At 38.5% G+C, this 23,005-nt stretch overlaps 3 protein-coding genes across 4 annotated transcripts in view; 1 reads left to right on the forward strand and 2 right to left on the reverse strand.

Annotated features, from left to right (window-relative positions):
* The first annotated feature begins 446 nt into the window (after positions 1–446).
* On the forward strand, positions 447–2,386 carry LOC135072675 (malate dehydrogenase, cytoplasmic). Of its 2 annotated transcripts, none has more exons than XM_063966684.1 (2): positions 447–626; positions 1,111–2,386. In XM_063966684.1, the coding sequence occupies exons 1-2, from the start codon at positions 624–626 to the stop codon at positions 2,101–2,103; spliced, it is 996 nt and encodes a 331-aa protein (XP_063822754.1). In that variant the 5' UTR covers positions 447–623; the 3' UTR covers positions 2,104–2,386. The 2 variants fall into 2 exon arrangements, with proteins under 2 accessions (XP_063822754.1, XP_063822753.1); XM_063966683.1 differs by lacking the exon at positions 447–626 and adding an exon at positions 887–1,005.
* Positions 2,387–3,305: 919 nt separating this feature from the next.
* Positions 3,306–23,005, reverse strand: part of LOC135072674 (ATP-binding cassette subfamily G member 4-like) — a 109,732-nt gene continuing 90,032 nt past the window's right edge. The window contains exons 6-11 of the mRNA XM_063966682.1: positions 12,131–12,318; positions 9,952–10,105; positions 6,882–7,050; positions 5,808–5,908; positions 4,985–5,140; positions 3,306–4,576 (exon numbers count right to left, since the gene is read on the reverse strand). Coding sequence (XP_063822752.1) covers positions 4,187–4,576; positions 4,985–5,140; positions 5,808–5,908; positions 6,882–7,050; positions 9,952–10,105; positions 12,131–12,318 — 1,158 coding nt within the window. The 3' untranslated portion in view covers positions 3,306–4,186. The remainder of the gene's footprint in view (positions 4,577–4,984; positions 5,141–5,807; positions 5,909–6,881; positions 7,051–9,951; positions 10,106–12,130; positions 12,319–23,005) is intronic.
* LOC135072749 (uncharacterized) lies at positions 16,855–22,228 on the reverse strand. The gene is made up of 4 exons (XM_063966787.1): positions 21,848–22,228; positions 20,349–21,232; positions 20,221–20,307; positions 16,855–18,409 (listed from the first exon to the last, which is right to left on the reverse strand). The coding sequence occupies exons 1-4, from the start codon at positions 22,038–22,040 to the stop codon at positions 17,393–17,395; spliced, it is 2,181 nt and encodes a 726-aa protein (XP_063822857.1). The 5' UTR covers positions 22,041–22,228; the 3' UTR covers positions 16,855–17,392.

A 23,005-nucleotide genomic window follows, 5' to 3' on the forward strand; every position in this document is an offset into this window, starting at 1 on the left:
AACATAGTTATTCTGAATTGACCTACATTTATTTGGCACCTTAATTAGTTTGCTTGGTTTTATTTCATTTGATTCGTCGACCTCAGTTGTCTCAGTCAACCTCCAAATCCTAGAAGTTTGTAGTGTTTTTACGACAAATAAAATTATAGTACAAGCTTATCCAACTGCTACAATACCACTGCTATGATATAAATAAAAAAACATCATAGAACATAATTGAAAACTCACAATTTATTACAGAATGTTATTTGCATATTTAAATAATAATTATTACACTGAATATTATAAAATTAATAATTATTAACTAAAAAAAACATTATGAAAGAATTGCAGACTTTTTGTCTATCTCTGTCTAACATGCGAGAATGTGAATTCTGTATCTCTTTTTATCCTTCGCTCAACTTCTTGAAGAATCGTTCAGATAGATTACATAACCTCAAATCCTGCCTGTGACAAATAAAAAACTTGGCAGCCGACTATCAGTCATAACAGCAGGGTCATTTTCTGAAGAAATAATCATTAAAACTTACTATTTACAGTTTGAAAACGTATTTGATTGTTAGATTTAATTTATTCATAATTATTTAAAACTTGTGTTCGCCACTCGTATTCTAAACTACAAAATGGTAAGTACATTTTTGCATTATTTTGCGGCAATCATTGACATTGAATTGACCTTTGCCACTTTGCAAATATTTCAGTTATTACTTTATTTTTATAATTTAGAGAATTTGAATCACTAATTTCATTTGTTTAATATGTTCCGAGCCATGTATCATTTGTTTTTACCACCTTTCCTAATGACCCATCAGAATTTAATTATTGGTTAATTTTTTATCATACAGATAAGCGTTTATCATTCTTTGCTTGGCTTGATTCATATTGAGTATGCATTCATAAAATCGGCTCAGTTCAGTTAAAATGTCATGTTTTTGTTGCGGCACATCAAGTTCAGATAGCACTCCAGTTTCAAGAATAGTTGTAACTAATAAACCTGTTACTATGGTAACTAGATTCCTTTTTTATTAATATTGTAGGTAGAATAGTTAATTTATTCTATACCTATCTATAATTTATATTTAAACTAAAAAGTTTGTTTCAAATTTTCAGGCCGAACCTATCAGAGTAGTCGTCACCGGAGCAGCAGGCCAGATCGCCTACTCCCTGCTGTACCAGATTGCTTCTGGGGCCGTATTTGGCCCAGAACAGACTGTGTACCTCCACTTGCTAGATATTGCGCCCATGATGGGAGTGTTAGAGGGTGTTGTGATGGAGTTGGCTGACTGTGCACTGCCACTGCTCGCCGGTGTTCTCCCCACTGCAAACCCCGAGGAAGCCTTCAAGGGAGTCGCTGCTGCCTTCCTTGTCGGCGCCATGCCCAGAAGGGAGGGCATGGAGAGAAAAGACTTGCTCTCTGCCAATGTCCGCATTTTCAAGGAGCAAGGACAGGCCCTCGACAAAGTTGCCCGTAAAGACGTAAAAGTCCTTGTAGTCGGTAACCCCGCTAACACAAATGCCCTGATCTGCTCCAAATACGCCCCATCTATTCCTAAAGAGAACTTCACAGCCATGACCCGTCTCGACCAGAACCGTGCTCAGTCTCAACTAGCTGCCAAATTGGGAATCCCAGTGCGTGATGTTAAGAATGTCATCATTTGGGGAAACCACTCATCCACACAGTTCCCTGATGCCTCTAATGCTGTTGCTGTGATTGGAGGAGTTCAGAAATCAGTGCCAGCTGCCATCAATGATGAGGAATTCTTGAAGACTACTTTTGTAAGCACTGTACAGAAGCGCGGCGCTGCTGTGATCGCCGCGAGAAAGATGTCATCTGCCTTATCGGCCGCTAAGGCTGCCTCAGACCATATGAGGGATTGGTTCTTGGGAACCGGAGACCGCTGGGTGAGCATGGGAGTCGTATCTGACGGATCCTACGGCACACCTAAAGACGTCGTATTCTCATTCCCAGTCACAGTAAGCAATGGCAAGTGGAAGATCGTTGAGGGACTCACTATTACAGACTTTGCTCGTCAAATGCTTGACGCAACGGGCAAGGAGTTAGCTGAGGAGAAACAAGACGCTCTGGACGTCTGCAAGGATTGACTGTGTAGTCTATAAGAATATTGTAATAATAATATTAGATAATGGTAAATACACCTAGGGTTTAAACTGCAGCTTGAAACAGCAATAACTTGTTTTTATGTTTATGTATAGACCAATCAAAAAACATTCTTGCACGTAGGTTAAAAGATCACATTTATCTCAGTTGTTGAACAACTTTTATTGTTATTATTATTTACATATGAAAACCAGCGTTTACTAATTTGTAATAATTAATAAATTATATATTTTTGTTATGTAATAAAGGAAAAATTTCAGCTTTAAACGGTTGGAAATCATTTATTAATTACTGCTTTATAATCAGATCATTTGATCACGTTCCATATCAGTATCATGTCCAACGTATGTGACCGATTACTCTTATCTAGCTTGCCTACTGATAACTTACGTAATGTCTGTGAAAGATGCTGTTTGTATCTCTTCGTTTATAATTACTTAGTCTTAACTAGTAAATAATAAATCGCCAACTAGCCCCGAAGTAAGCAACTTAAATCTTGTGTTATGGGTATTAGCTTGACGGATATAACTGCATACTTTTTAAATACATACGTAATAAAGGTACATATTCATCATTTCAGTTTCTGTCCGGCCGGGAATCGAACCCGGGACCTCTCGGCATAGTAGTCCGTTAACCACTGCACCAAACAGCCGACACTAAAGACTAGTGCATCATAGTCTAGATTCCGCGCAAAAAATTTTGGCGCGTAATTGGCTCGAATTTTTTCACTCTTTTCCACTAGTGTGTTAAAATACTTACTTGGTGTAATTAGTTCGCATACTGCACTGTTATGTCAGAGGTCGCAGGTTCGATACCGATATTATATCGATTTGAAGTTGCGGCTGATGCCTTATGTAATGTCGTCAGCAATTTTCTTGGACATATTGTTATTCAATCGTTGAAATTCTTTTTGGAATCAGTTCAATGAGCCATATTATTATTATGAGCTGCATCTATCTATTTTTTTCTTGTGTAGGAGTAAAGAAGGAAGGGAGGAAGGGTGCTTTGGGATTCCTCCTTCCTATATCTAAACACACATCGCTATTCCAACCAGGGCACACGGTACAGGGCATGCCTCAGATCAGTGAATCAAATAAGTAAGTATACCTACTTATACAGATATACATCACAAATCACAATACATGGTGATAGAAGAAGGGTAGAGATAATAAATCAAAAACGAAAATTCAAGTTTTGGTAATTTTAGTTTATTCATACATACTTATTATGTATAACTTTACCCCTACGCCTCTAATATAATATTATTAATTAATCGTAAAGTATAAAAAAAAGATCTGGCAAGATTTTACTTCGGGCACCTTGTTTATTCATTAATATAGCTACTATACTGGCCATTAAGTATACAATTACATACCTACATGCATGCTGTAAGGGGATGTTTTTTGCCTTTTGTGGGTATTTTAAAAATGAAACTCCTGAATAGGTACTTCTTTGATAATGGACATACTTAACTCTGTAATCTCTGTCTGATGTAGGAAAATGATATAAATGTATAACCTACTGTGATACTGTTTAAAGTTTTAAGTACTTTGTAGTTATTTGACGGATCACATTCAACTAACACGACATTTATAAAGATGGGACAATTACTTACTTATACTCGTACATAAAAAACTTTCATGAAGTTTTATAATGAATAACTATCACAAACCAACTGCGCTTAATTCTAAGTTATTTATCACAGACTGACGGTATTTCTTCTATGTCAACAGCTCTTAAGTGTAGGTACTTAATCTCTTCAGATTTAAAATCATATTTTAACGGTCATGTTTTTAAAACAAAGCAAGCGTCCAAAGTAGTTTTTGGATTGAGACTTTTCCCATAACATAATTGACAAACGAGAACTTGCAATGCGAAATTTTGGTAATAAAGAGCTTTAATGATAGTTTTTCATAATGTTCATCATTAATTAGTAGGCTTACTTAAAAAATATTTTACATTTTTTTAGCAGTTGACATCCCTTCGTTAACATAATCTGTGTTTTTCCTTTTTATTAGAAGATTTACGGATATTTATGTAACATTATTATACCTACAAAAGTCTTTATCATCTATGTTTCAAAAACTTGCTTACATAGGCCATGAATTTGTTCGAAAATTCGGCCGTTAGGCGGTACCGCAGCGCGAAGTATGCGAGCAATCTATGTAGTGCAGTAAACGCTAGTAAAGCGACAACTTGAATTATGTAGTTGTCGTTGGCCATGCCGACATCTCGGAGTATCAAGTTTGGGTCGGCGTACAAACAGAAGTCTTCGTGGCACTCCATGGCTTGTCGGTTTTGGTAGAGAGATAAGGAAAAGCCGGAGAGTCCGTAGCGGAGGTATGAAGCGGACATTAGGGTCCTCATGCTGGTTTCTATGGTGGGCCCGAAGCCCATCCCGTAGCAGCATAGCGCGAGGAGCGGAGCCGCTATAGCCGGGCCTACGATGGAGCCATTCTGAAATTGAGACATTCATAAAATTAAATGGCTACTACGAACTTCCTCTACTACTTAAAACCACAAACGTGACATAATAGTAAAACAATGGGACACTGGACTGCCAAAGTCACTTATTTACCTCCTTAGTAAAGGACGAAGCACACTAATCAACCCGGAAACGGTCGTAACCGTATCAACTCGACAGGCGGTCAGTATTCTTTGTATGAAACTTCATACTGCAACGCACACTTATCCGCACCATAACGTAAACACCTCGCTCGCCCGCGCCTCGAAAGGCGATACGGTGTTGATAATCTCTCTGGGTCGATAAGTGTGCTGACCTTTAATTGGTATTACCACAGTATAAAGAAATAATAATATAAATAATATTGATACTTTGAAGAGAGCTTACAGAAGGGTACTTACAGTGACACTGAAAGCTGAACCAACTAGAAGGCCCAAGCCTTCGGAGCAGATGGCCGTTAGGAGTCCACTGATGGAGAATAGAATGAACCGATCCCACTCCATTAGTTGCCCGGACATAAAATAGCAGATGCCGAGGAAAAGGAAACCCAAGGACGCCTGGGGATGAATAACAAGTTTTACTAAAGAAATCCAGTGCTAAGCGAGGTTTAGACTAGCAATACCAATATGGTACGCAGAAGTTGACTTCCGCAAGCTGTCACCACTGTAAATCTTGCAGAAGTTGGCTTGCCACAGCTATTTACACAGTAGTAAAGAGCTCGCGGAAGTCAACTTCTGCAAGGACTATTGCATTACTTTCGTGGTATGCAATTCCTTTCCATAATTCAATTATTTATCTTGATAAATATTAAGATAGTAGCGCCTGTAAGCTGATTTGTAATGTAAGGCCCGGATTCCACCAAGGCGGAGCGGAGAAATGTTTTGAATAACCAATCAGATTTAATTCTGTCAATATTATTCAATCTGAATGAAGTCTGATTGGTTATTCAAAACATTTTTCTGCTCCACTTTGCCTTGGTGGAAACCGGGCCTAAGGGCTGCTACACACTTAAGCGGGTCGGCATTAATCGGGCGACAAAATGGCTAATGTCCACGTAGTGTTGCTTTATAGGCGCGTATTCGTCATTTTACGTTTGTAGGTACACCAAACAAGTTTGCTTGCAGCTTACATACAAATCTATGAAAAACTGTCGACGGAAGCGTTACGTTGCAGCGACATTTATGTATGTGTGTAGCAACCCTACGACTGAACACCAATTCTTACCATAACTGGTAGAGATGAGAAGGTGAGCGCAGCATAGTAGGCTTTGAGGCTGTACCAGCGGTTGAAGTATTCTCGACGAAGCAGTCGAACTTCAGTAGGAACTAAAACAATAAATATACAGTTTCTCAAATAATCTTTCTAGTGTATGTTTGCCACTTAGTGCGGTGGGACCAAGGTTAAAATAAATTACCCGTAGACCCACTGGCAAACACTGTTCAGAACGGTGGGACAACGGGTAAAATAAATTACCCGTAGACCCACTGGCAAACACTGCTCAGAACGGTGGGACAACGGGTAAAAAAAATTACCCGTGGACCCACCAGGGGGACATGTTGGGGGGACCACGGGTAAAAGCCGGTCTAGGTACCTAATTACGTTAGTTTTTTCATAGATCATAGTTTAAGTGTGTGATGGATCAGCAAACACCCAAGACCTGTGTGTCTTCTCTACAGTGTGAAATCTCTTGAATTGGGATTGTAGAGTTAGGTAGGTATCATACCTACTTAATTGTTGATTAATAGATAACTAGGGTACTCGTATCTATAATAAAACGTTATCATCTTATCGTTATGATAAAATAGTCAAATATTGAAATATTACCGGCTCATACAATGCATGAATATCATTTTTAAAGCAAGTCATTTACCGGCAGAGATAATGATTAGATAAAATAATTATTTAATCAATAGATAAAAATTACGTTATTCAACCAAAAGATTAGCGAAAAGTGTGCAAAATGATGTCAAATTTTGATTGAAGATTGAAATTGGGCTATTCACTTTGACTATCCGTGGCGATTAGAACTTAATCTTTTAAACTAAATACGATCATAAGATAATGGTCTGGTATGGTAAGATTTATGACTATGACTATTACCTATTCGGTATATTTAAGGGATCTTTCGTGCGATTCCTGAACGATTCTATATAAAAAGATTCAAAATACCTCTCGGTTCTAGGTACCATGTATACCTATTCGATTTGGTGTGCTATCTAGCGCTAGCGTTACTTAAGACGTACCTATCTTATTCGTGTTCCTGGAAGTCCTTTGTTCTTTCCATATCCAAATACTTACACAATAAGACTGGAATCATGATGTACGTGTACATAAAAAACACTAAGCAGCTCAGGCAGAACTTGAAGTTGACGATGGGGGCGCTAGCGTCGTTTCCCACCAGGAAGAATATGCTTCCCAGCAGCCCTGCTGATATCAAGTGATGGAGTAGCTGGATCCAGAGGGTTAGCTGTAAAAAAAATAATTTTTATTATGACCACAAACCACAGGGTAGGTACTTATGCCTGTTTTCACTATCAATCCCAAATTTTTAAATGAATTTTGTTTTTATAGGGGTCACTTAAAAATTAGGGATTGATGGTGAAAACGGGCATTAGATCAGGCGCGGATCCACCGTTGTGGGCACTGTGGGCATGCCCACAACCCTAATTTGCTTGTTTTAATTATGATCTATTGATAAGATCGATAGGCATGTATGTATGTCCGGGCATGTAGTGATCCAACTCTCACTTTGCTAATTTTTGGTGGCTGTGCCCACAACCTTTTTTGAGGACTGGATCCGCGCCTGCATTAGATACGCAAACTACAAGTTTTTGTTCTGTTTCACGGGGCCAGACCGCCTTTGTTTCACAGGGTAAGACTGCCTAAGTAGTTACCTAGCATCCAAAAAACGGACGACAAAATCCAAAACATGTTATCAGTATCATCAGATAATTAATTAATTAGTCTCCACTGCAGAACCCTAAATTAAGCAAAGCCAAATTCGGATTTCGCACCGAATCCTCCGGTACGCGGTAGGTATATTTGGTTTTACCTAAGTAGGGTGGGTGTACCAGTAACAAACCGAATAAGCGACATTTTAAAAGTAATTTTGATATTGTAACTCAATTATTACAACAATCATTGCACAAAAAAGAATTAACTAAGTACTCCTTGTCTATCATAGAATCAAGTAGCTTATTTCAATTTTCTTAACAGCTGTAAGGTTTATTTTTATTTAACAATCAATGTGGAAAGTCGCAATGTGCCTAAGGTTGACCCGTACCAAGTCGTGTTTGTCGCTTTTATTTATGACTAATTTATTGGTAGAAGTACGGCAGTGCTACCAAACGTAACAAAAGTGGCGGGAAATTCGACAGATTGTTAATATTTTGATGTGCAATTAGAAATGGTGTACTACTGGTTCCTGGTGTGGGACTGGTGCACCCACCCTATTTGATTCGTGCGACTATACATTTTTGTTGTCAAATTGCATATAATAAGTATTGCACAATATTATACTCAGACGAATATACAAAAAGATTTATGTTGAATGTTTATGCACGCAAAATAAATGTCGGTATTATGCGGGGATTGAACCCGCGACCTCTCGCGTAGACATAGCGCCAAATCGTCGCGAAACGGGCTTCTTTCTTACCTAATAAGTGAGAAGGTACGTAGGCAGAAAAGTTGTGTGAATTCCACCAGCCCCCTTCCATCACCGGGGAACCAGGCGCAGGTTAGCGTACCACGGCACCATCTCTTCATTGTCGACATTCCACCAGTGTGCCTACCATGAGTTTACGTTAGGTGTGCTCGCTAGCGACTGCGTAAAAAAATGACATTTAAATGTATGACATATTGTGCAGCGCCCCTAGCGGCTACTTTCAAGAAATAAAATCTTCATAGAATTTTTTGACGTATTCGCTAGCGAGCTCACCTAACGTAAACTCATGGTAGGCACACAGCTCGCACTAAGCGTTTCGATAACACTGCGAACAGCTTGGGAATTCGCTGCCTCCTGCTGGCTTTCCCGAACACAAAACTGACCAGTTAACAGTAAACCGAGTCAGTATTAACCAGTATCCACTAGTCACCACCAATTTCGTAAACAGCTGTTCCGTCATAGCGCCCATTTCGTTCGCTCAACTCGAGACAGATGCATTCAATTCGATTGCGGCCCAATTGCGACCTAATTAATCTGTACAGTCTGCACTTCTGGAGTTCTAGTTTCTAGTTCTCAGACTAGTACGGATTTTGAGAGTAAGATAAGTAGGTTTTATGATATTACTTGCCAAAGTTTATCTAACATTTAACGACATCAATGCATAGCAAATTCATACTTGGATACGCTTGAGCGTCGCGTTTTCACAACCGCGTTTTATACGCTATGCAAATCACTAGAATAATAAATGGAAATTCGAAAGAGCTATTAACTTGCCCCAGCTGTTGCAAACTATTGCAAGTGATTATGCATTTTATTGCACAATTTGCAAAGTGCATAAGCCGACTCAAAGTGCGGTTCAATTGCATGAACATCTTCAAGTTTAAGTGGTTAATTCCAAAGTTAGGTTAACTTCGATAGGTTCCTGTGAACTTCCGAGCGAAGCGAAGCCCAGAAGTAGATTATTAAACAGAAATCTAATTTGTTTTAAAAAAGTTATAGGGTATTAACGGCACTGTATAAATTGGGAGTTTGTTCCGCAAAAGAGATAGCCACTGAGTTATAATCCGCTTTGGAAACATCAATTTAACTTAGGTAATAAAGAGTTCTGTCAAAGTCGGACTTAGCTTGTAAAATTGTTTGTCCTAGCTAACTAATAAATTCATGTAAAATTAAAGTAAGTATGGAAGCCTTAACCGCCTCTGTAGTCTAGTGGTAAGACCACCTGCTTCAGACGCAGAGGTCCCGGGTTTCATTTCCCAGTGGGGGCAGATTGTTCTGTTCGGCTTGGTTGGTGGTAGGGCTTGTTCTAAGTCCGCCTGGCTAGCTACCACCATCTTACCTAAGTCTGTCGCCATAACAACAATGTTAACAGCATTGTTGTGTTCCGGCAGTTAGAGGTAAGATAGCCAGTTCCTCCGTGGTTGAGGATTCCGGGTGAAGCTCGCTTCCATTCCACCTTCGGCCTGATCGTCACTTACCATCAGGTGAGATACAGGCCAAGAGCTTCCTCGTTGTGGATAAAAAAAAGCTAGAACTTTTATGTACCTACGTAAGTAACTTTTATAGAGCAAGAAAGCTTAAAATACTTGCATCATTGTATTTTATTTATAACGTATCAAAAATCCCTTCTGACCCGTGGAACACCAAAGTGGTACACCTAGGTGTTCCATGGTTAGAAGGGTCAAAAATGACTTCTTTTCTTACCGAGTTTCTTGTATTTTGAACGAACATTCGCTTTGACAAGATAAGGAATTGTGTCAGGAATGTAGTGGCGAATTCCATCTTCTGTGTTTGTTCTTTGGCCACATGTTCCACGAAGATGCGTTGTATGGATTCGTCTGAGTGAAGAACGGGTTTTCTGGAACAAGAGAAGTTATTAAAAACATGACTTCGACTCGCGCTAGTCGCAGGCTCGTACTTGATGAAGAGATATGTAGAGTCGTATGTTATTTCGGTATGTCAATTTAGGGGCTTATTCCACTATTCCCCGTTGACAATCCCCGTCAACGGGGATTAGTGAACTTTTTGTTCACTATTCCCCGTTATATTAGGATTTTATTTTTAACATTATAAGCTCCAATGGGCGTTAACGGGGAATAGTGAACAAAAAGTTCACTAATCCCCGTTGACGGGGATTATCAATGGGGAATAGTGGAATAAGCCCAATTTAGGTATCCAAAGTGAAGTGTCCTTTTTTTTTAATCTTTATTCACAAATATCATTTCCTGGGATGTAAAAACCACAGCTTCTGCACTAGACTCGCAGGCCTGTTTCGCAGTAGTTTTACTCAACTTCTAGGCTTCTTGTGTTGGACTGATCCTAATGAATTTATGATTTATAATATGATTCACCATCATCAGCAAGTCACTGTCTCCACTGCAGGAGCACGATGACTTACCAGAATCATACAGACTTATAAAACAAAACTATCTTGGAAAGCATTACGAAATTAATGAGAATTTAAATAGGAGTCCCAACTTAAATACTAAAAGATATTTTGAGAGTAACCTAAGAACGTAAACTTTATCCAATAATTCAAAAAGCTGCGACGGTTATTTCAGATAGGAAACAGTGTATTTTCAGTCACAACAATTGCAAAAAGTACAAACTTCGTTAGTGCGAGAGAACTTGCTAAATTAAAAACAACAACGGCAAAAATCTAATTAAAATTATGCTTCTAACTAAGGCATTCTTGGAACTCTAGCGATGTTCATTTTAAAAGTTACGCTAGTTAGTATTTTTATGAGACTATAAACAGTTTTACTGAGTTTTCCTGCCATTGTTTTTGACTTAAACATTTTAGGCCCAGTTTCTAAAATAACCAGTCGTCAAAGTGACTAATTTAATGGTTAAATATCAGCAAAAAGCGTTTTTCGAACGATGGCTAGCTTGACATTTAATTAGTTTACATTTTGTTATTATTTAATACAATTGGTAACAAAAGGTTACTTTAACTACGGATAAAAAACTGTGCCTTTGTGGTTTTAATCGCCCCTCGTAGTAAGTTTAAATCATTTAGGTGTATCAGGATACGTTTCCACGTGTAAATCTAATTTGAAATGTACTCGGCGTTGGAAACTGGAGATAGCAACGAGCGTTTCTGCATAGTTAGTGGTTTGGATATCCTACCTACGTTTGTGGGAATTGAAATTGCATAGATATCCAAGAATATTAACTTTTAGATGAGGCTGGTAATGGCAGAGAAATTGGATTTCGAAAATACTCAGTATGTTTATGTAGATGTAGTGAATTTTATCAACCTATGGTAATGCTGCTAGCTTTTCAATTTTATTATCTTTTAGTCTTTCTATGATAGGCTTTTAAATCAACGTTCTCAATGATGAAACAAAAATGTCTCTTAAATAGTAGAACGGTTCATGTATAAATGTATCTGTGTGCTGCACAGTGCACTGTTACGAAAGGCAGAATTTAGACAGAGTCAATTAAGACACCAACTGGCCACTTCCTTCTAATTTCGAGGCACACAGGGAGCATTGCAGGTTTTAAAATAGAAAAAGAAAGTTTTTGCAAGTTTACTTAATAAAAATATTCCTCTACAAATCCTTCTAGAGATTTCTATTAGAGCCAAAACCTGTTAGGTTTAATAAAATTGTGTATTCATTCTTTTGTGTATCTCAAATCTATAATTTTATTTCTTGAACGGTTTGCAAAAAATACCCTTACCCATACCAGTCGCTATAACAACAATGTTATAGCATTGTTGTCGTTGTGTTACAGCAATTGGAAGTAAGAGTTCCAGTTCATCCATGATTGAGGATTCCAGGAGAAGCTCGCTTCCACCTTGGGCCTCATCATTTTTCATAAGGTGCAGGCCAAAACCTCCCTTGCTGTAGATAAAAAACTGTATAAAATTCAAACTCACCTCCCACCCCTAGCAGTGATCCGGTCCAGTTTCCGACAGAGCTTCCCGTTCTGGCATAGCTCTGACATCTGCGCGGGCGCCTCTATGTCTTCAACCAGGGCTTCCACCACGAAGTCGGCGGGGTTGTGCGTGGTGGGGCACACGTGGCCCACCTCTGAGAGGTACGGGACTAGGAGTGGTGGGGCACCCTGGAAACAAGAGGATTAATTTGATTTTGAATTAAGAGATTGTCACGTTTTTAAGAAAATCTAAGTTTACAAAGCAGAATGAGGCCTCGTTTCCATTATGGTTGAAAGGAGAAGAGACGAGATGTGTTTTGAATATTAGTCAGCTTCGGTGAAAATGAATATAAATGAAACATAAAGTAGACAACGCTAAATCATTTTTTCATTCAATAAGTACAATTGCTATCAAATCGAATCGATATGTAGGTAATATAATGTTATCTATATCCTTCAAAATACTCGATTGTAATAAAAATGATAGTAGTTGTGATTATTCTGATAATGTGATATTGACTATGTAGACTGTTCATCTAGTCCGTTTTAAATATTCTAACGATTTAATCATTAAAACTGCATAAGAGAAACTACTCAAAAGACTAGACTCGCGTAACTTTACACTTACATTGAAGTTCATTCTCCGCAAAATTAAAATGAAAGAAAGTTCGCAGAATAGTTCCTAATAGCTGAATTACGTTTGGCTTTGGACCGCAAATAATAATCCTAAAAGACAGAAAACTAACACACTTCCAATTAAGAAACTTCCAAACAAGCGATTGCATTTAGCTGAGGCGACTCGGCGCTAAGAGTCACAGCACACACTTGCTACTTTCAGCATCGGCAATCGGCGATTTAGCCGCTTTTTAGAAGCTGAATGTAGCGGCCACACATTCCACACCGCGTCAATCGCGGTGATTGAGTCGCTATTCAGAATCTAAACGCGCGATTCCGGTATCGCGCTCGAACGCATGAAGTCGCGAAATCGCGATGCTATGTCAATAGAGTCGTTAAAACGCGCGATTCCAATACCGCACTCGAACGCATGGAGTCGCGAAATCGCGATGCTTCATCGATACAGTCGCAGAAACGCCGAAGCTTAGGCCTCAGCCTCGAACTTAGCGGGCAGCGGGGCGGCGGCGGCGGCGGCGCGGGAGCGGGGCGGGTAACGCAGACCCGTTCTCGAAACCAGCGGGCAGCTCGCGCGGCGCTTTAGCGGCGAAGTGTTGTGTTCGGGGTTGTGTTGTCGAGATATTTGTTTTTATTCGCAAACGAAATGTCTGAACAACGGCGACAATTTTATTTCGATTCAAATTTATTCCTAACGCTCGATTTATTGTGGGCAAAAGAAGGAGTGCGCTCCCCGCTCGATGCCCGCTCCCTCGCCGCTGCCCGCTCGTTGCCCGCTGCCGCCCCGCTGCCGCGCCGCTGTTTTCCAGAACCGGTCTATTTGATTTTACGCAAAAGATCCTGCCGCTCCCGCCCCGCCGCCGCCGCCGCCCCGCTGCCCGCTAAGTTCGAGGCTGAGGCCTTATTAAAGTAGCACGTCTGCTATGGTGCTAAGAATGAAACTCGGACACTTTATTAAACTTCCAAGAATCCCGTGTTATTTCCTCAAGAGCTCCAATAAAATAAATCACTAGAAAAAGTGTCTTTGAAATATGAAAATTGCAAGAGTGTTTTGGATGTGAGAGTTTGATCGCTTCACGAAGTTCTCGTCTTCTAGTTTAAGAGATCTTTGCGAGGCTCCGATAGTGCGAACTTCAACAACTTTAACTTAAGTTTTCATATCTTTTTCGAGAGTTAAAACGACAGGTTTACGGAAATAATTTCAGATTGAACGATTTTTATGCTTCCTTTTGAATATTTAAAATCGTATCAACTCTAAATTCTCTTTTGAGATATGAGAGTATATTTTTGTTTCTTGGAAATGCATCGTCTGTTGTTTAACTTTATACCTTCTACCTACCTACTTTGTTATCATCGAAGAAAATTTCGGAGGTCATAATTATTTTCCGCGCTTTGTCATTGGACAATATGCTATCGGAGGAAACTATACGTCACTTCAGTCGGATTTGTTTGTAATTCAGTCAATGTTCAGCAGTTACAACCTAAATGTTATAGTCTGAAATAAGGCAATAGGCATACAAATAAAAGACGTAACGTTTTAATTCCAGCCGGTTCGCTGCACATTCTGCTATCGAGCGGGAGCAATAAACAAGGGCCCGCATAAGCGAAGTGTTTTTCCCTAATTAGCTACATAAGTAATTAAAAACATTGTGAAGGAGTTAACTGAACAACGAGAGCTTTAATTGTTTAATATTCGCCCTTATTTGGATATCGTGCTTCCATTCAGGATTGTGACATTTTAAAAGGAGGGAGGTTGTTCTCATTCAGATCAAAAGTGTAGGGAGGAAGTAGTTGAATTAATAACATAATTTTTGGATATCTATTCAAGAAGTAGTAGGAGGATCTAGTATTACTCATTTATGAGGGTCTGACGTCGTCAAGCAAATCTCGATAGATGAAAATTGGGACATTATGACTTTTGGATTTAAAGCTGATACATTATTATTATGCACAGGTGCTAATACTTTAGATCAAATACTCAATCAGTTTTTAGTCTAGAGTGATTTTAAAGAAGTTGTGTCTTAAAAATATTGGTTAACAGTACAACTATTACCCACTGTTCGCAATGGAAATTGTGGTATGAAAGATGCTCTTTGTATGGTAATAAGTATAATAAAAACTTTGTATGTTTATTTTTGGCTTAACTAATTTGGAAACAAAAATCAATTCGTGAATCTGTAAAATTATTTACACATAATTCAGGTGAGTGAAAATGTAATCTGAAATCTGAGTTTCTCGAACTAAGTCACTGCCTACGAACAATTTTAAGGAGTTAATATCGCAAATTTGCGGAGTGTAACAGCTATTAAACGTGACATACATTCTAATTTGATGAGGTGAGAGCACCAATGTTGGAGATTTGGCTCGAGTGGTAGTCTTTATTTTTGTATGTAGAAGTTTTCAAAATTATAAGGCAACAAGATTAAATGGACATAAAATTATAGTTAGCTGTGTGTTAAAAGCGCTTTTTAAAAAATAAATAACACTAAATTCTAAGCTTGCGTGGCTCCTAATTTAAATCACCCCCTTTCTCTCTCTATCAGATTCACTTTCTCATTCACTCTGGTTCTAGTAACATGGACGGCACAATATCTATCATTCACAATATCGATTTAAGACAATAATAATGTCTCTTGATAATTAATAAATCGTTTAAATCTGTATGCTATGCAGACGCAGGAGATCCTGTAAGTATTTTGCTCCATTGTGTGTAATACCTCTCTTGCATGAGAGTAGGTAGCTCTGTATGTTTCACTTAGTATTTATGTTATCTGTGGTTTCACTGTAGGATCTAATTTATCATCATCATCATCATCATCATTTCAGCCATAGGATGTCCACTGCTGAACATAGGCCTCCCCCAATGCTTTCCATGTTGATTGATTGGCAGGATCTCATAGCTTCTATAATATACGACCGAGATGGAATCTTTCACCAAGACTGGTGCTTGTACATTGCTGAAAATCTTGCAATTACAGCCCCAATTTCGGCGTCATAGCATCCACATCGGGTGTATAATTAATGCCAGGATCAAAGCATTCTAATTCGACTGACTCGAGCCACAAAGGTTGTGCTGGAGTAAATACAGGCGCTTGAGCTTGACCGACTTGTTCTGCCGAGTTTAGTAGGTACAGCTTGTGAGGATTGTTTGGATGTTTAAATTCGCTACTAATTTAGTTCTAATTAGTTTCGGTCGATTCTAGTACTTATACGGGAAATTAACATCGTGACTGAAGTAAGGATGAGGCGTGAAGAAATTGGTCCACGGAGTCTCAAATGTTAGATGAAAAATACATGCATAATTCGTTATTGTGGTGTAGGTTGTTACTACTAGTTACTTACCTACTGGTATGCCAAACACGTAAATAAACGTGTATTATACGTTGTAATAGGTAACAAACCTTTTATGAACACGAACGTTTTTTATTTATTTTCAATAATTAAAAAATAGGTCCTGGTTACTTAAATTACTCAGCTACGTTATTACACTCTACAGAATAATTTACGAGTATGTAAACCAAAAATATAGTATGCTCTATACAAAACGGCAATTTTATAGTCCTAAACATTTTAGTCATTTTAAACTGAAAGGGGAAGTTATTAAAAGTTGTGCCTTGCCACGTGAAAGTCTGAACACTACTGTAATAGTGCCTACATTGTCGGCCGAGCACTGAATGTAGAACTAGTATTTAATTTGCAAAGGGAAGTGTCAAACTCCCAAGCCGGGAGGTGAGAGTGTAATTGCAGTTGGAGTTTTAAAATCTTTTGCGGTTCTCAAGAATAAAAGGAATTACTGAGAGTGGGATAAGTGGAGCAAATTATACATGAAAATCTTTTAAACACACTGGAAATCTTGGTAATTTACTTTTTATTAAGACACGTTTAAACCCATACATTAACATTGCAAAATAGCCGAATATAGAAAAAGAAATTATGTCTTAATTTAGAAACAGATGGATAAATACAAAACCATAATTATAATATGATATTCTGAATAATATTTTCATGTGAACAAGTTTATGGATATTACTTAATATAATTAAGAATCAAACGAACTTACCTGGTAAAGTTTGATTCCAATTATGCGAGGGTCTCAACCGAAGACGATTAATAATTACTTGCAGCATTACATGAGATGATGCTATCTTCGTCACACCTTTAGAGTTATAATGTAAGAAAGCATTTTCTGTCCTACTCCCACCTTGCACCGACTGGCAGCCCCGCGTCACCTGATTTCATTATTTCAAAGTTTGTGTTATTACAAATATATTTTTTATTTTTGTTTATCTGTTTGGGTTGGGTGGGATAGGGATGTAATCGTCTTCGGTTGAGACCCTCGCATAATTGGAATCAAACTTTACCAGGTAAGTTCGTTTGATTCTTAATTATACTTCGGGTCTCAACCGAAGACGATTAATAATTACTTGCAGATGTTTAGAGCAAAGTAATGTAAGAGATAAGAAAAATAAAAAATGTATGTGAGAAAAAGACGTGAAATTATTTAATTTCTCAATTTACCAAATAAGTTAAACAACCTTATTCTTAAATCATTTTAAAGATAATGTTACATTTATCGTTCTCTTAACGATGTTAATAAAATAAATGCAATTAACCTTTTGTTTTATTTAACAAATCATGTACCAAATATGGCATTAACAAAATCATTTTCATTTGTATCGATTACTTCTCTTCGATAGTACTTAATAAAAACATTAGAGGAATTACTCCAACCCGCTGCCTTGCGAACCACTTCCAGACTAACCCCGGATCTGTGAGCGGCGGATGTAGATGCCGAGCGAGTACTATGTGCTCCAAATATAGAAATATCTATACCACTATCGAGCAACACCTTTTTCACCCAATGTGCTAATGTTTGAGAACCAACTTTTTTGTGAGGTTTTCGCACAGCAATAAAAAGATGTTCCTCCGCAGGAATCTGTCTCAAAGAAGAGGTGTTTGCTATGTAAATTTCAACAGCCAACGCGGGACAAATACTGGGATTTTCACGGATATATGGCAATCTGATGAGTGGTTGGCAAGAACCGGGCCTCGATGTTTTTATCAAGTCGGTGATCTTAATAACAATGGCATTGTCTTGTTTTGATATATTATTCAATTTGATTAAACTGATAGTTTGCATTCTTTGAGCGGAAGCAATAGCCAAAAGTGTGCAAGTTTTATGTGACAAATCAGCTAATGGGATATTATCGTAAGGATACATATTGGATAGATGATTCAACACTATGTTTGTGTCCCATGTTGAATTATATTTCGGATTTGGGGGAGCAAGTCTATAAACACCTTTAAGGAAACGGTTAATGTAATCATTAACAGTTACTTCCGTACCTAAAATTAGTGACAAAGCTGATCTATGAGTGTTTAAACTGCTGTAACTAGTATATTGCTCTTCAAATTTTGTGGTAAGGAATGATAATACTGTTGAACTATTAGCCTCGTAAACGTCTAAGTTATTCTCTTTGCAAAAATGCCACCAGGATTTTATGGAACTATTGTATTGATTCAATGTGTTTTTTGCAAGAGAAGCCATCATTATATTTAAGGATTCTTGAGGTACACCGCGTTTAATCATTGATTCCCTGATAATTTGGCTGCCACCAGGATAAGACTCGCGTGAAGAGGATGGCAGGTTCTGAAAGGAGAATATAATAGGAATTCATCAGGGCCAAAGAACCACTTTTCCGATAATACAAGCTTGGACCACAATGGATACCAAGGTTGTGATGGCCAGTAAGGCACCACTACTATCCCCGTTGCTTTGTCTGACAAAATTTTTTCCAGGACTCTAGTAATTAAACAGAATGGGGGAAAGGCATAAAAGTTTATATTTCGCCAGCAAAATGTGAATGCATCTACAACTTCAGAATATGGATCGAGTTTCCATGAAGCATATCTACTACATTTATAGTTTTGAACGCTAGCGAAAAGGTCAAATTCGGGTTTTCCTAATGATGTGCTAATTCGCAAAAAGGCATTATCTGAGATTTCCCACTCTGTATCTATATTGATTCGTCGAGACTCGCGATCTGCTTTTATATTATCACAAGATCTAACGTAGGATGCGAACACAAAAATATTTCGGGACTCACACCACTGCCAAATCTTTCGTGCAAGATCATTCAAATGAGGATGTTGGACACCACCCATTTTATTTATGTATGATATGGCAGTGGTGTTGTCTATTCGTAGTAAAATATTACAATTCCGTAAATCAGTTGTAAATATTTTTAGTCCATAAAATGCGGCTTTTAATTCAAGTTCGTTAATATGAAGCACAAGTTCTGTCTCTGTCCAGTTTCCGTTGGCACTTTTACCACTGCATGCAGCGCCCCAGCCGGTATTTGAAGCATCAGTAAAAACTTCAAGTGAATACTCGTTATTTTTACGGATGTTAGCAAATGACGTCATTATGTTATCTCGCCACCATAAAAAATCATTTTTTAAATTTTGTCTTAATTTCATTTGTTTACTGTAATTCTCAGAATAATTTAGGGCCAAAAACTTCTCTCTTTCAAACAGTTTAGTGTACATCCAACCGTAACTGACAGCTGGGCATGCGGCGGTCAAAAGTCCGATAAATTCAGCAAAAAATCTTATAGTACATTTGGTTTTACACATAAGCTCTGTAGCTCGACTTTTTATTCGTTGTTTCTTTTCCTCTGGTAGGGTAATTATCATGTTTCTAGTGTCAAACATAAATCCTAAAAACTTGCAAAGTTGACTTGGTATCATTACACTTTTATTTGTGTTTATTATGAACCCTAATGATTCTAAAAGGGATCTTGTAGTGTTAACATTTGACAGGCACTCGTTATATGAACTACCTAGGCATAAAAAATCGTCAAGATAATTTACTGATAAAAAACCTGACGTGCGTAAGTTTTCTAGAACGGGTTTTAGTAGTTTTGTAAAAACAAATGGGGCAGTGCAAAGGCCGAACGGAAGAACGTTAAATTCATATAATTGTGACCTCCAGCGAAACCGTAACTTTTTTCGGTCACCCTCATTTATAGAAATCAAAAAGTATGCGTCTTTAATATCAATAGTTGACATAAAATAGTCTTGGCTTAATAATCTAAGTGCAGTGCGATAATCTTCCATTTTAAAATGTTCTGTTTTAACAAATTTATTGAGCTCTTTTAGGTTTAATATGAATCTATGTGTTCCGTTAGGCTTAGGCACTGTAAAGATTGGTGAGACAAATTGTCCTTCACAAGATGTACAAGGTGATATAAATTTAAACTGTATTAATTCCAGGATACATTCATCAATTATCTCAATTTGAGACTGTGTGTTACACGCATTATTTTGAGGTTCAGTTATTTGTACAGGCTCCTCGATAAAGGGAATTTTGTATCCTTGAACCCAATCTAAAATTGTACAATCATTAGTGAGCTCACACCATCTGTCATAAAAGTGAGTCAATCGACCAGCAACGCATACCTGAGGACCTTCTCCTATCGTCTCCTCGTCTGCTGCCGCGCGTGGTTGGTGGAGCGACGGCCTCGCGGCGCTTCCAGGCGGCGATCCCTCGGCGGTCGGCGCGGTGCAGGGGTCGACCGCGGCTCGACCGCTGCTGCTACGCGCGGCGGCGCCCCCCTCGAGTTTAAAGCGCCCCGAGGCTGTGTTGTTGTTGTCGGGGCCCTATACGTAGGGCGTTGAGTCTTTTGTTTGATTTCCGAGCCCGTCTTGCTTATTGCCTTCGAAGACTTGATGTGATCTGATAATGCGGAACCAAAAAGATGTTCGTCTATAGTTGTATTTTTGACAGTATCTCTTATGTCCTTATTAAGAGTGCTCAGTGCCGCATAACGCCTGGATTGTGATTCTTTATAGTGGCTGTCGCATATGAGTCTGCCGGCGTCACTCAATGTCTTTATTATATCTTGAGGAACAGTACTATTTGATGCCAGGGCCCAATTCAAAACTCGTCCTATAGCAGAGAGACTACTAGCAAGTTGATTTTGCTTGCTTTGGCTGTATAAATCTTTTTTAATGTTCATTTCCAACAGAGCTGCTTTGATTTCCAAATTGAGTTTTGGGGCTCTCATATTTGGGCAGTTTTCTGGCGGTAAATAACATTTTATTAGTTCTAATTGGATCTCTTTAGAAAGCCCGTTAGCTAATATATGTGCCCATCTAGGTGTGATATCCTTATGTAGATTTTCTCCATGATTTTTCTGACTGGTGGGGTCCTCGCCAAGCAGTTGAAGAATCTCTGGGTCTAATGAAGGTGTATTTTCATCCAAAATAGATGTTGCCGGAGCGTCATTTACGTAGACACTCGACGGGTCCTGTTGCGTAGACACAGGTACTGTGTGTGTCACAGATTCGGGTTCTGTTGGTGGCGCAGGTATGGGAGCAGCTCGCGACGTAGATGGTCCGGCAAGTGGCTCTGTTGACTCGGGATGGCAGTCGCCGTAGATGTCAGCGTTATCATCTGCGTAATTTTCCGCTGTCAAGGAGCAATAATAAACGTAAGTATTCTATTTTTAACCATAACTAGCATGGAAGAATGCATATAGCATTTAACTATATGTTAAAGACCTCAACACTTTTAAAGTGGAGTATACCCTCGACACGCTTTGCGTGGAGTACATATAGGTGTCTCGACACAGATTAAGTGGAGTATGTGTAATTAATCCTCAACACGGTTTACGTGGAGTAGCCTCGACGCTCATTAAAGCGGAGTAGCCTCAACGCTTATTAAAGCGGAGTAGCCTCGACACTATTAAAGTGGAGTTTGTTTGTCCTCAACACGAATTACGTGGAGCTGTCTCAACACTGAAGTGGAGTTACGAGTATTATATCCTCAACACGGTATACGTGGAGTAAAAATTGCCTCAACACTATTATTGTGGGCTAAATAAAATGCCATAACACAACTAAGCACTATTTTCCAATATTAAAACTTAGATAATTTCGTACGGAACAGGTAGGTATAACATTATACTTAATAAATATGTTTTCCCATTAAAAATATTATGTAGGTAGGTTGAAGTTCCGTTTTCCATAACCGCGCAATTTCTATATTTTGTTACACTTAGATTCTAATTATATTGTAATTTACCTTGTAATGAACTATGATTTTCATATTCCTGTGTGTCGTATCTCTTATAGTACGAAGAATCACTTTCTCCTTCCACCGATGCTGATGATGATAAGCGCCGTCTTTTTCGTAATTTCGACTCCAACTTTTTGATTTTCCGTAAAATACTATCATAATCACTATCCCTAGACCTAGAACGCTTTCGTTTTCCCATAATTATTCAGAATATAATTATTTCCCGAATGCGAGGTGTGATTCCGATAACACAAAAACACGTAATGAAATCAGGTGACGCGGGGCTGCCAGTCGGTGCAAGGTGGGAGTAGGACAGAAAATGCTTTCTTACATTATAACTCTAAAGGTGTGACGAAGATAGCATCATCTCATGTAATGCTGCAAGTAATTATTAATCGTCTTCGGTTGAGACCCGAAGTATAATGCTGACCTAAAAAAGGTACCTACCTGTACCTAATGATAATGAGCTCTGGCTCTGGTAGATATATTACAAATTATTATTTTTGCAAGAAATAAAAAATATTTATTTGGTACCAAAAATAAAACGACTTTTGAACATTTGCCGATTATAATCTCAGATACCGTTAATTTTCTACAACATGACTATCTGCCTAATGTGCCCTGCCCATTGCCACTTCAGCTTGCTAATCCGTCGGGCTATGTCAGTGACTTTAGTTCGTTTACGGATCCCTCCTTTCTGATTCGATCTTGTAAAGAAACACCGCGCATAGCCCTTTCCAAGCGGGCGATGTGGAAATCGTCGGGGGAGGCCTATGTTCAGCAGTAAACGTCCTGTGGCTGAAATGATATTAATCGACCTAGTATTAAAATTAAAAGTGTCCTTGAGCTCAGTAGCGTACATCTAGTTCGTAACGAAACGTTTAACAAAGAAGCTCGAGTACAATTCCTTCATTTATGTTCATAAAGAGACGTTCCTTTCGCAATCTCAAGAATATTTATTCCGCAAACTCTTACTTATTAAGCTTTGCTGTTGGAATGGCCCTAGGGCTGCCAAAGTGCCAAATATGAAAACAAGACAACTGCCTGCTTTAGGATGGATGGGACTGTGATAGACAGAATGAAAATATGAATTCAAACAAAACTGACAGCTCGTTTCAAGATGGGTTAATTCTGTAGGAAAAAAATGTTTTTAGACAGTGATGT

The sequence above is a fragment of the Ostrinia nubilalis genome, chromosome 6 (assembly GCF_963855985.1).
Source record: "Ostrinia nubilalis chromosome 6, ilOstNubi1.1, whole genome shotgun sequence".
Lineage (NCBI taxonomy): Eukaryota > Metazoa > Arthropoda > Insecta > Lepidoptera > Crambidae > Ostrinia > Ostrinia nubilalis.

Excerpts from the sequence above, each read along its gene's own strand:
- LOC135072749 (XM_063966787.1), bottom strand. The coding sequence starts at position 22,040 with ATGGGAAAACGAAAGCGTTCTAGGTCTAGGGATAGTGATTATGATAGT. Across the intron at positions 21,233-21,847 it reads AAATCATAGTTCATTACAAG|CGGAAAATTACGCAGATGAT; the intron begins GTAAATTACAAT and ends GCTCCTTGACAG. Across the intron at positions 18,410-20,220 it reads CGATAGGAGAAGGTCCTCAG|AACCTGCCATCCTCTTCACG; the intron begins GTATGCGTTGCT and ends TTCTCCTTTCAG.
- LOC135072675 (XM_063966683.1), top strand. The coding sequence starts at position 922 with ATGTCATGTTTTTGTTGCGGCACATCAAGTTCAGATAGCACTCCAGTT. Across the intron at positions 1,006-1,110 it reads CTAATAAACCTGTTACTATG|GCCGAACCTATCAGAGTAGT; the intron begins GTAACTAGATTC and ends TCAAATTTTCAG.